Here is a 13,268-nt window from a genome sequence, read left to right as displayed (position 1 = left end):
TTTTGTTAGACTGCCTTGAAAGCAAACTCTAGAGCAGAAGGATTGATTGTTCTTGGTCTTTCTATCAAGGAACCATACCCATTAGTTCCAATGTTTGTACCATTCAAGCACAACGCATGACTTCTACTCATTGTAGTTCTGAATTTCTGAAAAAAATTCTAAATTCTTAAACAATTGTAAAAGAAGAGTGTTAAGACCGAGGTTGGAGGAATGTACTGTCTTTCTCTAGTTCCACTACTACACTGGTCACAACATTTATTTAAATATTTTACCCAGTTACCGTATGGCCAATTATATACTTTATATTAGTTTCAGAATACAAATCTGCCAACCAGGTTTCTTTAATAAACAACAAAATTGTTGATTTATTATAAAACAAGACTTATTCTATAAAAATGCAAAGCTTATTAACACACAGTTTGAAATATGAAAATATAAATATCTACCCTTCTAAAATATCTTAATACACACACACACACCGGTTAAAGAAAAAAAATAAAGAAAAATGAAAAAACTGGCTCTGCAGAGATCAACGTTAAAAAAAAAACAACTTTGGCCAAGTTACTGTCAATTCTTGAAGAAAAAGGATAATATATGGAATGTTCCAGATGACTTTCGGTCTGGCATCCTGGTACATTTAGACGGGTGTCACTAGACAGATGTGGTTGTCACTGGGATCTTTTCAGAAGCAGTTTGTTCAGGAGAATTCGAGAGGAAGTTTTCCAGAAGCTTCTCCGGAGAAATGCTGCATCAGTTTCTCCAGTTCTCACACTGGATTCTCAGGGTTTCTCAAAGAGGTGGAACAAGATGGGTTGGATGCTTCTCCCTCTCTGCAGGCTAGAACCCCAACTGAACTCCAAACAATATCCATAAATAAAACCAAAACTCCTGACAGCCATAAATCCAGACACGTGACTTCTCTAAGTCCAAACAGTTCTATAGTCCATAAGGCTCCAGCTGTTTACTTAGCTTAAGACATGTGACTTCCAGTAAGTGTTTGTTTTTAAACAAAAACCCAAGTGTCCTTCCAGTGACCCTTTAAAAAAGCAAGTCCAGGTATTTCCTCAGGTATTTTCCACAGTCTTTTAAACACAAGTCCTCACAAAATATTAATAATGGAAGCACCGTCATGACACCTGCACCCTTGGAGGAATGAAATGCCATTTTTAATGCATTTCATTACAAAGTGTGGACTTAAAACAGAATATGAAAAAAAATTAAAACGCATTTACACACTCATTCTCATTCACTGTTTACCTGTAACTAATTCATTTATGCTCCATACAATCTTTGTACTCAGATAACTCAAAGCAAATTTACATTCTAGACAAAGCATCAGCAATTACATTGGTTTCCCTCCCCCCTCCCCCCCACCCAAACCCCTCCAGTGTGGAAAATCTTTAAGTGATAGGGCTGAAATAGTAAACTCCATTGGAATAGTCTGGCATTCTGGTTTTTGAATTTTTCCACAGAGGCTGAGGATTTATTATTAGTATACACCAGTGTCTCCCTGTAGCCCTGGCGGACATATACTTCAAAATGTTTAAGAGCTAGTAGTAAGCCCAGGATTTCTTTTTCCACTGTTGAGTATCTCTTTTGGTGTCGATTTAGCTTTTTGGAAAAGTATCCCACTGCCCTTTCTATGCCCGATTCATCTTCCTGTAAGATGACTACACCTACCCCCAGGTCAATAGCATCAATTGCTACTTTGAAGGGCTAAGTGAAATTTGGGGCAGCCAACAGTGGTTCATCAATCAAAATGGCTTTCAGCCTCTCAAAAGATGCTTGACGCTCCCCTGACAACACTACCTTGGCATTCTTTTGTAACAAGTCCATCAGTGGAGCAGCTATGGTGCTGAATTTGGTACAAACTTGCGGTATAAACTACACATCCCGAAAAACCTCATGATTTCTCATTTAGTCTTAGGGTCAGGGAACTCCACCAATGCTTGTACTTCTTCTGTTCTTGGCAACACTTGCCCTTGCCCTACTATATGCTCTAGGTATGTTACCTACACCTTTGCAAATTCACTTTTAGCAAGGTTTAACACCAAATCAGCCGCCTGTAATTTTCTAGACAGAGCTTATAGTTGTTCCAGGTGGTCCTTCCAAGTATCACTGTATTCCAGCACATTATCAAGGTAAACTACACAGTTGGCTATCACTTGGTTCATTAGTCTCTGGAAAGTTGCTGGGGTATTTTTTGGCATCACTCGGCATTGTTGAGGAATGTAGCTGGGTAGTTAGGGATTACTCTCCGTTCGAAAGCTCAAAAATCAGAAATCCTAAGACTTGTGGCCAACCATGTTTCACTTGAACCTGAAGATTCAGAAACAGGGTTAGAGTCAGATACAGACAAGGTAATGATTGCAAAAATACAATTAGAACAGAGGAGACTCGAATTAGAATTCCAGAGAGAGAAGGAACAGAGGAAGTGTCAAGAAACGGAAAAAGAAATGGATGAAAGGGATAAAGAAAGAGCTTTCCAAAGGGAGTTAAGGCAACTAGAACTCACTACCGGGTGAACCAATACCCCCAGAGAAAGGACAGCTCGCGAAGCAGCTACCCTTAGCTCGGGGCCATGTGCTGAGCTCTTAAAGTTCTCCCAGTTGATTTCAAAGTTCAATGAGGGGGACGTGGAAGCATTTTCCATCACTTTTGAAAACCTTGCAAGACAGCTAAAATGGCTGGCAGAGAGCTGGACTCCGTTGTTACAAAGCAAGCTAACAGGAAAAGCCCATGAGGTTTATTCATTGTTGCCAGATGAAAGTTCATCAGGTTATGAGATGACTAAAAATGCTACCCTGGAGGCATAGGAGCTAGTACCAGAAGCATGGAAGGTCGAATTTGAATGCAGAATACAGGCTTAAAGACAGGATTCTTGGTAGTGTGGAGGAACAGAGGGATCTTGGGGTCCATGTCCATAGATTGCTCAAAGTTGCCACCCAAGTTGATAAGGTTGTTAAGAAAGCGTATGGTGTGTTGGCTTTCATTAACAGGGGGATTGAGTTTAAGAGCCGCGAGGTTATGCTGCAGCTCTATAAAGCCCTGGTTAGACCACACTTGGAATATTGTGTTCAGTTCTGGTCGCCTCATTATAGGAAGGATGTGGAAGCTTTAGAGAGGGTGCAGAGGAGATTTACCAGGATGCTGCCTGGACTGGAGGGCATGTCTTACGAAGAAAGGTTGAGGTAGCTAGGGCTTTTCTCATTGGAGCGAAGAAGGATGAGAGGTGACTTGATAGAGGTGTACAAGATGATGAGAGGCATAGATAGAGTGGATAGCCAGAGACTTTTTCCCAGGGCGGAAAGGGCTATCACCAGGGGGCATAATTTTAAGGTGATTGGAGGAAGGTTTCGGGGAGATGTCAGAGGTAGGTTCTTTACACAGGGAGTGGTGGGTGCGTGGAATGCACTGCCAGCGGTGGTAGTAGAAGCAGATACATTAGGGACATTTAAGCGACTCTTGGATAGGTACATGGATGATAGTAGTATGAAGGGTATGTAGGTAGTTTGATCTTAGAGTAGGTTAAAGGGTCGGCACAACATTGTGGGCCGAAGGGCCTGTACTGTGCTGTACTGTTCTATGTTCTATGTTCATACCGCCAGAAATTCTGAACCCTCTAGAAGCAGCCTTATTAACCTTACCTTGAGTTTGAAAGGTTAAGCAGCTGATTTTTGACCAGTGGATAATGGCATGTAAGGTATAGCTGACATATGAAAACTTCAGAGCGGTGATCCTTCTTCAGGAATTCAAAAACTCGCTTCCCTTTCTGTTAAAACCCTTATTGAGGAACAAAAGGTTCAAAGAACCAGGCAGGATGCAGTTATGGCTGATGAATTTACCCTTGTACACAAGTCCTTACCCCAAGGGAAACCTTTCCTTGGTCACCCCCACAACCCCAAAAAGGATAAATGGTGGGAGGGTGATAGGAGCCGGAACAGCCCTGGGCAAAAAAGGAAAACTGAGCACACAGGGGGCTCTCCTCAAGCCAAAAAAGACGGTACTGAGAGCAGGAGTGAGACCCAAAGACCTGTGTGTTTCCACTGCAACAAGGCAGGTCAGCTTCGAGCTAACTGCTGGAAATTACAGGGAAAACCTGTAAGATTAATCAGGGCACACCAGTCCAGTGCAGGAGAAAGGGCCCTGATGGAAAGCACAGCAGAGCAGGCAGTGGCTTTAACTGCAACAGTAAACCTATCACTGAGACTGTGGGAAAATCTAACAAAATCCCTGAAGGTTATCAGGATTTTGTATCCTAAGGAAATGTGACCCCATGCACCTCAAGTGGGGCAAGCAAGCCCATAGTCATACTTAGGGATACAGGGGCCACCAAATTCCTTCTGCTGGGAAAAGGCATGACCTTTCCCCCAGAGAGTGCAGTGAATGCTAGAGTGTTAGTGAATGGTATTGGAGGGCGGTATATGCCCATACCTTTATATCAGGTGCACTTGACCTAGTTTCAGGACCAGTAACTGTGGGGATTGTCCCAAGTCTACTGGTGGATGGGGTTGTCTTGCTCCTGGGTAATGATCTGGCGGGGGCAAGGGTGGTAGCCTCCACCGTGGTTTTAGAGAGATCAAAAAAGGCCAAGGAGACGAGCGGTTGCAGGAGAAGGTCCCCAGCATTTTCCCTGATGGTGTGATGACTCGGTCCATGGCCAAACAAGCTCCAACAGAGGAGGCTGAACTGGCACTGCAGACAGGTGACCCTACTGTCTGGTTATCTGAAACCTTCTTTGGGAAGTTAGAGGACTCAAAGGATGGGTTAGATAGATCTTCCCTAGTTGAGGCTCAGCAAGCCGACCCAGTATTAAAGAAGTTAGCACAGACTGCCCAAACTGAAATTGATGCAGAAGGAGTACCTGAGGGCTACTATTTAAAGAATTAGGTGCTGCTGAGGAAGTGGAGACTTCCTCACAGACCTGTGGATGAAGAATGGACAGTGGTTCACCAGATAGTGGTGCCACCGAGGTACCGTGAAGAAATACTAAGAATGGCCCACCAATTTCCAATGGTTGAACATGTCAGTGTGTGAGAAACCCAAGCCCGCATAAGACAGACTTTTGACTGACCTAAACTCCACAAAGATGTGGTGGTGTTCTACATGTGCCAGGTTGTGGGGAAGCCAGTAAACCTGCAATCCTAATTCCCATACTGGTTTTTGGGGAACCCCTCAGCAGAGTGCTGGTGGATTTGTGGGGACACTGCCAAAAACAAAAGGGGACTGACAAGCACAGGTCTGCCAGACAGTTAGGGAGGAAGGGGATGAAAAGGATGGTGAGGACAGGTTAAAGGAGGGCCGGGAGGCTTTCCAACTGGAATTCCCTACTTTCTGGTTAGCTGACCCTGAAATGTTGGAAAAATTAGACCCCACCAAGGCTGCTAACAGCATTTGCAGAAACCTGCAGGGACAAGGAAAGTTCCCAAAAAAGCAAACCAACGGTGAGGGCGATGCCTCACTTAGTTGAAGTGCTTCAGGGGAGTGCAGTGAAAGCTGGACAGACACCTATGAGCAGGAATATCCCTGAGGACATGGAGTGGGTTAGCAAAGTGACCCTCCCTCCAGTAAAGGGAAAAGGGAAGGAAAAATGCCCTAAAGTAAACAGCACTAAACGTGAGGTCAGTATGGATCTACCCACTGAAAAACTCAATGATCAGGTCCCAAACCCAAAGCCAATCAAACCCAGCAATTTCAATTCAGAATTGAGCAAGAACAAGGGCCTAGAGAAAATCTCAGACACCTTGCAGGGGCTAAAAACCAATTTATTAACCACTGCCACTCTAGGGAAAAAAATTATCGAGGTACTAGAACCTGAATGGTTAAAGCTATGTATTGCAGAAACCACAGTCTAGGGGTTAAAAATTGTACATACAGGAAAACTTGCCCTAAACAACAATGGAAATTTGCAGACCCCAAGCTTCACCAACAACCACATATTTATTGAGATGCATATCTGCAGAGTATTACAAATTGATACTAGAAAAACTTTAACCCCATTTGACGACACATCACTCTCCAAGACAGAGTCTTAAATATTATGAAATCAGCATAGCTGTTGCAGATAAAGCCAGCTGCAGAAGTTCTTAGACTAATGAGTGAATTTAAGGAGTGAGTGAGAATGAATGTGTTTTTTCTTCTTTTTCCTTTCCACCCCTTTAATGAAATGTTCCTATCATCACATTTCATTCTGGAGTTGTCAAGAAAACCCTATATGCCAAAAGAGAAATATTAATTTAATCGATTGGAAACTTTCATTAGACTTTTAATGCAGTTAACTTTTTTAAAAACTGGCATCCAAGTTGGCCACTGCAATTTGCATCTGAAACACCTTTGCACATTACAAGGCCCCAACCAGAGCCAGAAGTCTAACTAGAAGCCCAGCCAGAACAATACTTTGTCTAGCTGAGTAGATCATCCTCGTTAGCGGTACATTCAAAATCATCTCAAGGCATTCAAAAGTGGAGATGTCTCTCCAAGGGGTAAACATTGACAATACCACCTGAGAGACATTTTTGGGTTTTAGACTTTGGACCTCATTAAAAACAAAGGGGATTGAGAGAACCATGACTGTCTGGCCAATTCTGAAAACTGGGAGTTTTGTTACACAGACAGAGACAAGCAGTAACTGAGTGTGCAGCAACAGAGAAAGCTGTGTGCCTCCCTTTCTCTCTCTCTCTCTCTCGCTCCAGAAAACATCAAGTTTGAAAACTGTCTACGACTGTGGACCCTCCAAGCTTTCAGACTGCTACAGCTAGAAACCGGGGAAGAGAACCACCGACCAGTCTGTCTTCAAGAAAACCCTGAGCAAAGCAGGTCAGCCACAAAGTGCACATAGACCAACCAACGACTTCAAGAGTACAACTCCAGCCGGACAACCGCCGAGTCATCTAACCTCAAACTGTGTATTTAACTTTTATTTATTCTGGACTTTAATCCAACCAAAAGCCTACTTTCCACTTTGTAATCTATTTGCATGTGTGTGATTCTCATGTGAATGTGTGTGTGAATGTGTAGCGTATTTTCTTATTATTTTAAAATCGGGGTTCGATTGTTAAGTATAATAAACTTACCTCATTCTTGTTTAAACTCAACAAAACCTGTCCGATTGGTTCTTTCAAGATCACAGTAAAGGAAGAAGGTAAAACACTCTTCTTCTTTGGCCTCCTTATCTCGAGTGACAATGGATACGCGCCTGGAGGTGGTCAGTGGTTTGTGAAGCAGTGCCTGGAGTGGCTATAAAGGCCAATTCTAGAGTGACAGGCTCTTCCACAGGTGCTGCAGAGAAATTTGTTTGTCGGGGCTGTTGCACAGTTGGCTCTCCCCTTGCGCCTCTGTCTTTTTTCCTGCCAACTACTAAGTCTCTTCGACTCGCCATATTTTAGCCCCGTCTTTATGGCTGCCCGCCAGCTCTGGCGAACGCTGGCAACTGACTCCCACGACTTGTGATCAATGTCACAGGATTTCATGTCGCGTTTGCAGACGTCTTTAAAGCGGAGACATGGACGGCCAGTGGGTCTGATACCAGTGGCGAGCTCGCTGTACAATGTGTCTTTGGGGATCCTGCCATCTTCCATGCGGCTCACATAGCCAAGCCATCTCAAGCGCCGCTGACTCAGTAGTGTGTACAAGCTGGGGATGTTGGCCGCCTCGAGGACTTCTGTGTTGGAGATACGGTCCTGCCACCTGATGCCAAGTATTCTCCGGAGGCAGCGAAGATGGAATGAATTGAGACGTCGCTCTTGGCTGACATACGTTGTCCAGGCCTCGCTGCCATAGAGCAAGGTACTGAGGACACTCACAGAGGTGTAAACACAACCACTGTTTAAAAGGAATAAACCCTATTGTGGTCAAATAAAAGGAAGAGCAAGAGGGGAGCCTGAGACTCCTCTTTACCTGGCCGTAACACCATCTACAGGCAAACTATAGACAACTCCGACGGTTACCATTCTAGACAATAGGTCACACTCCAGGCATACCCAATATAACGGTATGGGTATATACTCCCCGCCGATATCATTCACTAAAACCTTGACATTCAATGCGGTCTCTGGTGGAACAGTCATGCCTTTCCCCAGTAAAAATAGAGTTTGCATTCATAAACCACTTTTCATGACTTCAGGTTGTCCCAAATTACTTCATAGCCACTGCAGTTCTTTTTGAAAAAAGTCACTATTATACAGTGTTTTCATAATCTCTTGTTCACCCGTTTCAACACAGAAACCTGTATGATCGTAACTATAGGATTATAAATTGTACAGAAAAATAAAACAATGTTTTCTTTTCAGGTGACAGAGGAAAACCAGGAATAACCGGAAAACCTGGTGTTAAGGGGATACGGGGAGCTATTGGCAAAGCAGGTCCCCGAGGACCAAGGGGTATTAGAGGGGATCGAGGTAATTCAGGAACTAATGGACTGAAAGGCACTAATGGAACCAATGGCGAGCCTGGTTCGCCTGGAGTCTGCAAATGTGGCACCAATACAGCAAGATCTGCCTTCTCTGTAGCCATCACCTACAGCTACCCAAAGGAACGTATGCCCATCAAATTTGACAAAGTCCTTTTAAATGAAGGAGGACACTATAATGTTTCCAGTGGCAAATTTATATGTGGTGTACCTGGCATTTACTACTTCTCCTATGATATTACCCTGGCGAATAAGCACCTTGCTATTGGGCTAGTGCACAATGGGCAATATCGTATTAAGACTTTTGACGCTAACACTGGGAACTATGATGTAGCCTCTGGTTCAACTATTATGTACCTAAAACGTGAAGATGAAGTTTGGCTTCAGATATTTTATTCTGAACAGAATGGCCTGTTTTATGATCCGCACAGGGCAGACAGTTTATTCACTGGCTTTATGATTTACGTTGATCAGGACTATCTGAATGAAATTGAAGAAGAAGAAATTCTCTAGAAAGCCCAAGTCTTGTATCTTGTGATTCTAAAACTTACATTTCAAAGATGCTGCAATAGAGCCTTTTCAACCACCTAGTAAAATCCAGACTAGGTTATTTAAAATCAATGATATTAATGCAATAACCTAACATGATAATACCTCCATTAAAATAACAGACGTAAGAATGTCACAGGGAACCAGTAAGTTTTTGTTTAAATCTCTTCTGCAGATGTCAATGACACTGACAGGGCTACATTAATTGCCCACCCTAGTTGCCCTGAGATGGTGATGGGGATTGGCCTTTATCTTAGCATTTGTCTTCAAAGCTGACTGCTTTGCTGGGCCACTTTGGAGTGGAATGAGCCAGCCACATATTGTGAATGAGAGGCACTTGTAAGCAAGCTCCCTTCACCTGAAGAGCATGAGTGAATCAGTTAGGATTTTACAATAATCGGCAGCTTTTATGGTAATTATTTCTGCTGTTAACATCTCAAATAATTACAAAGAACAAAGAACAGTACAGCACAGGAACAGGCCATTCGGCACTCCAAGCCTGCGCCGATCTTGATGCCTGCCGAAACTAACACCTTCTGCACTTCCGGGGCCCATATCCCTCTATTCCCTTCCTATTCATATATTTGTCAAGCTATCTCTTAAACATCGCTATCGTATCTGCTTCCACCACCTCCCCTGGCAGCAAGTTCCAGGCACTCACCACCCTCTGTGTAAAAAACTTGTCTCGCACATCCCCTCTAAACTTTGCCCCTCGCACCTTAAACCTATGTCCCCTAGTTACTGACTCTTCCACCCTGGGAAAAAGCTTCTGACTATCCACTCTGTCCATGCCGCTCATAACTTTGTAAACCCCTATCATGTCGCCCCTCCACCTCCGTCGTTCCAGTGAAAACAATCCGAGTTTTTCCAACCTCTCCTCATAGCTAATGCCCTCCAGACCAGGCAACATCCTGGTCAACCTCCTCTGTACCCTCTCCAAAGCCTCCACATCCTTCTGGTAGTGTGGCGACCAGAATTGCACGCAATATTCTAAGTGTGGCCTAACTAAGGTTCTGTACAGCTGCAACATGACTTGCCAAGTTTATACTCTATGCCCCGACCGATGAAGGCAAGCATGCCGTATGCCTTCTTGACTACCTTATCCACCTGCGTTGCCACTTTCAGTGACCTGTGGACCTGTATGCCCAGATCTCTCTGCCTGTCAATACTCCTAAGGGTTCTGCCATTTACTGTATACTTCCCACCTGTATTTGATCTTCCAAAATGCATTACCGCACATTTGTCTGGATTAAACACCATCTGCCATTTCTCCGCCCAAGTCTCCAACCGATCTATATCCTGCTGTATCCTCTGACAATTCTCATCATTATCCGCAACTCCACCAACCTTTGTTTCATCCGCAAACTTACTAATCAGACCAGCTACATTTTCCTCCAAATCATTTATATATACTACAAACAGCAAAGGTCCCAGCACTGATCCCTGCGGAACACCACTAGTCACATCCCTCCATTCAGAAAAACACCCATCCACTGTTACCCTCTGTCTTCTGTGACTGAGCTAGTTCTGTATCCATCTTGCCAGCTCACCTCTGATCCTGTGTGACTTCACCTTTAGCACCAGTCTGCCATGCGGGACCTTGTCAAATGCTTTACTAAAGTCCATATAGACAACATCCACCGCCCTTCCCTCATCAATCATCTTCGTCACTTCCTCAAAAAACTCAATCAAATTAGTAAGACACGACCTCCCCTTCACAAAACCATGCTGTCTCTCGCTAATAAGTTCGCTTGTTTCCAAATGGGAGTAAATCCTGTCCCGAAGAATCCTCTCTCATAGTTTCCCTACCACTGGCGTAAGGCCCACCAGCCTATAATTTCCTGGATTATCCTTACCACCCTTCTTAAACAAAGGAACAACATTGGCTATTCTTCAGTCCTCTGGGACCTCACCTGTAGCCAATGAGGATGCAAAGATTTCTGTCAAGGCCCCAGCAATTTCTTCCCTTGCCTCCCTCAGTATTCTAGGGTAGATCCCATCAGGTCCTGGGGACTTATCTACCTTAATGCTTTGCAAGACACCCAACACCTCCTCCTTTTTGATAATGAGATGACTGAGACTATCTGCACTCCCTTCCCTAGGCTCATCATCCACCAAGTCCTTCTCCTTGGTGAATACTGATGCAAAGTACTCATTTAGCACCTCACCCATTTCCTCTGGCTCCATGCATAGATTCCGATCTCTGTCCTTGAGTGGGCCAACCCTTTCCCTGGTTACCCTCTTGCTCTTTATATATGTATAAAAAGCCTTGGGATTTTCCTTAATCCTGTTTGCCAATGACTTTTCATGACCCCTTTTAGCCCTCCTAACTCCTTGCTTAAGTTCCTTCCTACTGTCTTTCTATTCCTCAAGTGCTTCATCTGTTCCTAGCCTTCCAGCCCTTACAAATGCTTCCTTTGTCTTTTTAACTAGGCTCACAATATCCCGTGTTATCCAAGCTTCCCGAAACTTGCCAAACTTGTCTTTCTTCCTCACAGGAACATGCTGGTCCTGGATTCTAATCAGCTGACGTTTGAAAGACTCCCACATGTCAGATGTTGATTTACCCTCAAACAGCCGCCCCCAATCTAAATTCTTCAGTTCCTGCCTAATATTGTTATAATTAGCCTAATTACCAACCTGAAATAATCTTATTCCAACACTTACAGTCTTTTGTTGGTGTTTGACCAATTACATACTATTGATTTGGCTGCTGTATGCCTTGATTGGCATGGTTATGTTGTCTTAATAAGTTCTAGGAGGAACACAAGCCCTGATTTTAAACCATGTGCCTGACAAGAATTGGGTGAGTGGAAGGGTGGGGGTGGTTTCATTCAAATAGGGGAAGAGTACTCACCTCCCTGTTCGCACCATGCTCTCAGCCAACACCATTTAATTCCTAGGGTTCAGGAGGCCTGAGAGGGGCTCACCACAGGCAGCAAGGACCTTATAAATATGCAAATGTCTTATGACACAATTAAGACCCTGAGATGATTTTAATCCTCATTGCATGTCGCAGGCTGAGTGCGGGAATCGCCAGGGAAACCAGGCGACAAGCGGGACCAGCAGAGATCCAGGAAGATAAGTTTTAAAAGAATATTTTTTATGTGGGCCAGGAGGAGCAGGGCTACTCCTTCAAGATCCACAAGTAAATCTTGGACATCCCTCATCTAGGCTTCTATCCTTCCCTCCCACCCTCCCTCCATTCACCTCCTGATTATCTGTTAGCCACTGACCTAAGTGCCTGGGAGCACTCCCTTGCGTTGTCAGTCGCGGCTTCCTGCTGCCCGAAATCCCCCTCCCGCCCACCAGCCAGCTAGTGATTCTCGCCGTGTTTGTGTGGTAATCTGATCTCAGGCATGGAAGCAAAGCCTGTGAGTTAAAATCTCTCTGGGCATCACGTAGCCGAGACCCCACACTGTACTCATGCCCAGAGTTAACATTGGGACCACAGTATCGGTGTCATAGGTCATCCTTGAACTGCTGAATTCAAGGTTTGAAGTTCCTGTTTGCACAAACACACGGGAAATATTCCCTTATGTTCAATATAGTCAGTACATAACTATAGCACAATATTACAAACTGAACAACAGTTCCATGCAGCATAGGACATGGGAGAAGAATTTACTTTTGGTAAGTTCTTTATTTAGCATTTTAAAATCCCAAAGTTGACTGGAGATTGCTTTGTTCTACTCATGGAAATTTTTAATTCAAATTTCAAACTGCTTTCTACTTATGTTAGAATCTTAACTTTATGTTAATATAAAATTTAAAGGCTTTCTTATGGTTTATTAAAATGAAATGGGATGTGAGCGTAAGAGGTTTTTTACTTGTTGTGGTGCTACATTCATTTGTGTGTATTCTGGAACCAAGGAATTGTTACATGGGATAAGGTCATTTTGTAATGCTTATTTCTATAATTGTACATCTTTAAACTGCAGAAGGTATCTGTAGATAACCAGTTAAAATATTTCATATTGTTGTCTGAGGACTTAAACATACTGAAACTTGAAATAAAGAGCATTTATTTGGGGAAGAATACATGAACTTTTCATTTTCATTTTCATTTGAATGAGATCATCTGAGCAAAATGTTAAAATTTAAATAATACTAAAGGTAGTAGAGACACACTGATTATAATGTTTGGAAGCAGAGAATAGCAAACAATTCAGAATAAAAGAATTAAGGTGTATTTCACTGATTTTAAGAAGGTCATCATCTTCCTTTGCCTCATTTAATGGATCATAGGAATATAGGAAAATAGGAAATAGGAGCAGGAGTAGGTCATTAAGCCCCTTGAACCTGCTCTGCC

General features: G+C 43.4%; 1 protein-coding gene across 1 annotated transcript in view; it reads left to right on the top strand.

Moving 5' to 3' along the window:
* c1qtnf2 (C1q and TNF related 2) overlaps window positions 1–12,995 on the top strand; it is a 40,100-nt gene extending 27,105 nt beyond the window's left edge. The window contains exon 3 of the mRNA XM_068043366.1: window positions 8,289–12,995. Within this exon, the coding sequence (XP_067899467.1) occupies window positions 8,289–8,920 (632 nt within the window). The 3' untranslated portion in view covers window positions 8,921–12,995. The remainder of the gene's footprint in view (window positions 1–8,288) is intronic.
* The last annotated feature ends 273 nt before the right edge of the window (window positions 12,996–13,268 follow it).

The sequence above is a fragment of the Heterodontus francisci genome, chromosome 12, assembly GCF_036365525.1.
Source record: "Heterodontus francisci isolate sHetFra1 chromosome 12, sHetFra1.hap1, whole genome shotgun sequence".
In the NCBI taxonomy this organism is placed as follows: Eukaryota; Metazoa; Chordata; class Chondrichthyes; order Heterodontiformes; family Heterodontidae; genus Heterodontus; species Heterodontus francisci.
Note: the sequence above shows the minus strand (reverse complement) of the source record. Positions and strands in the feature narration are given on the sequence as shown.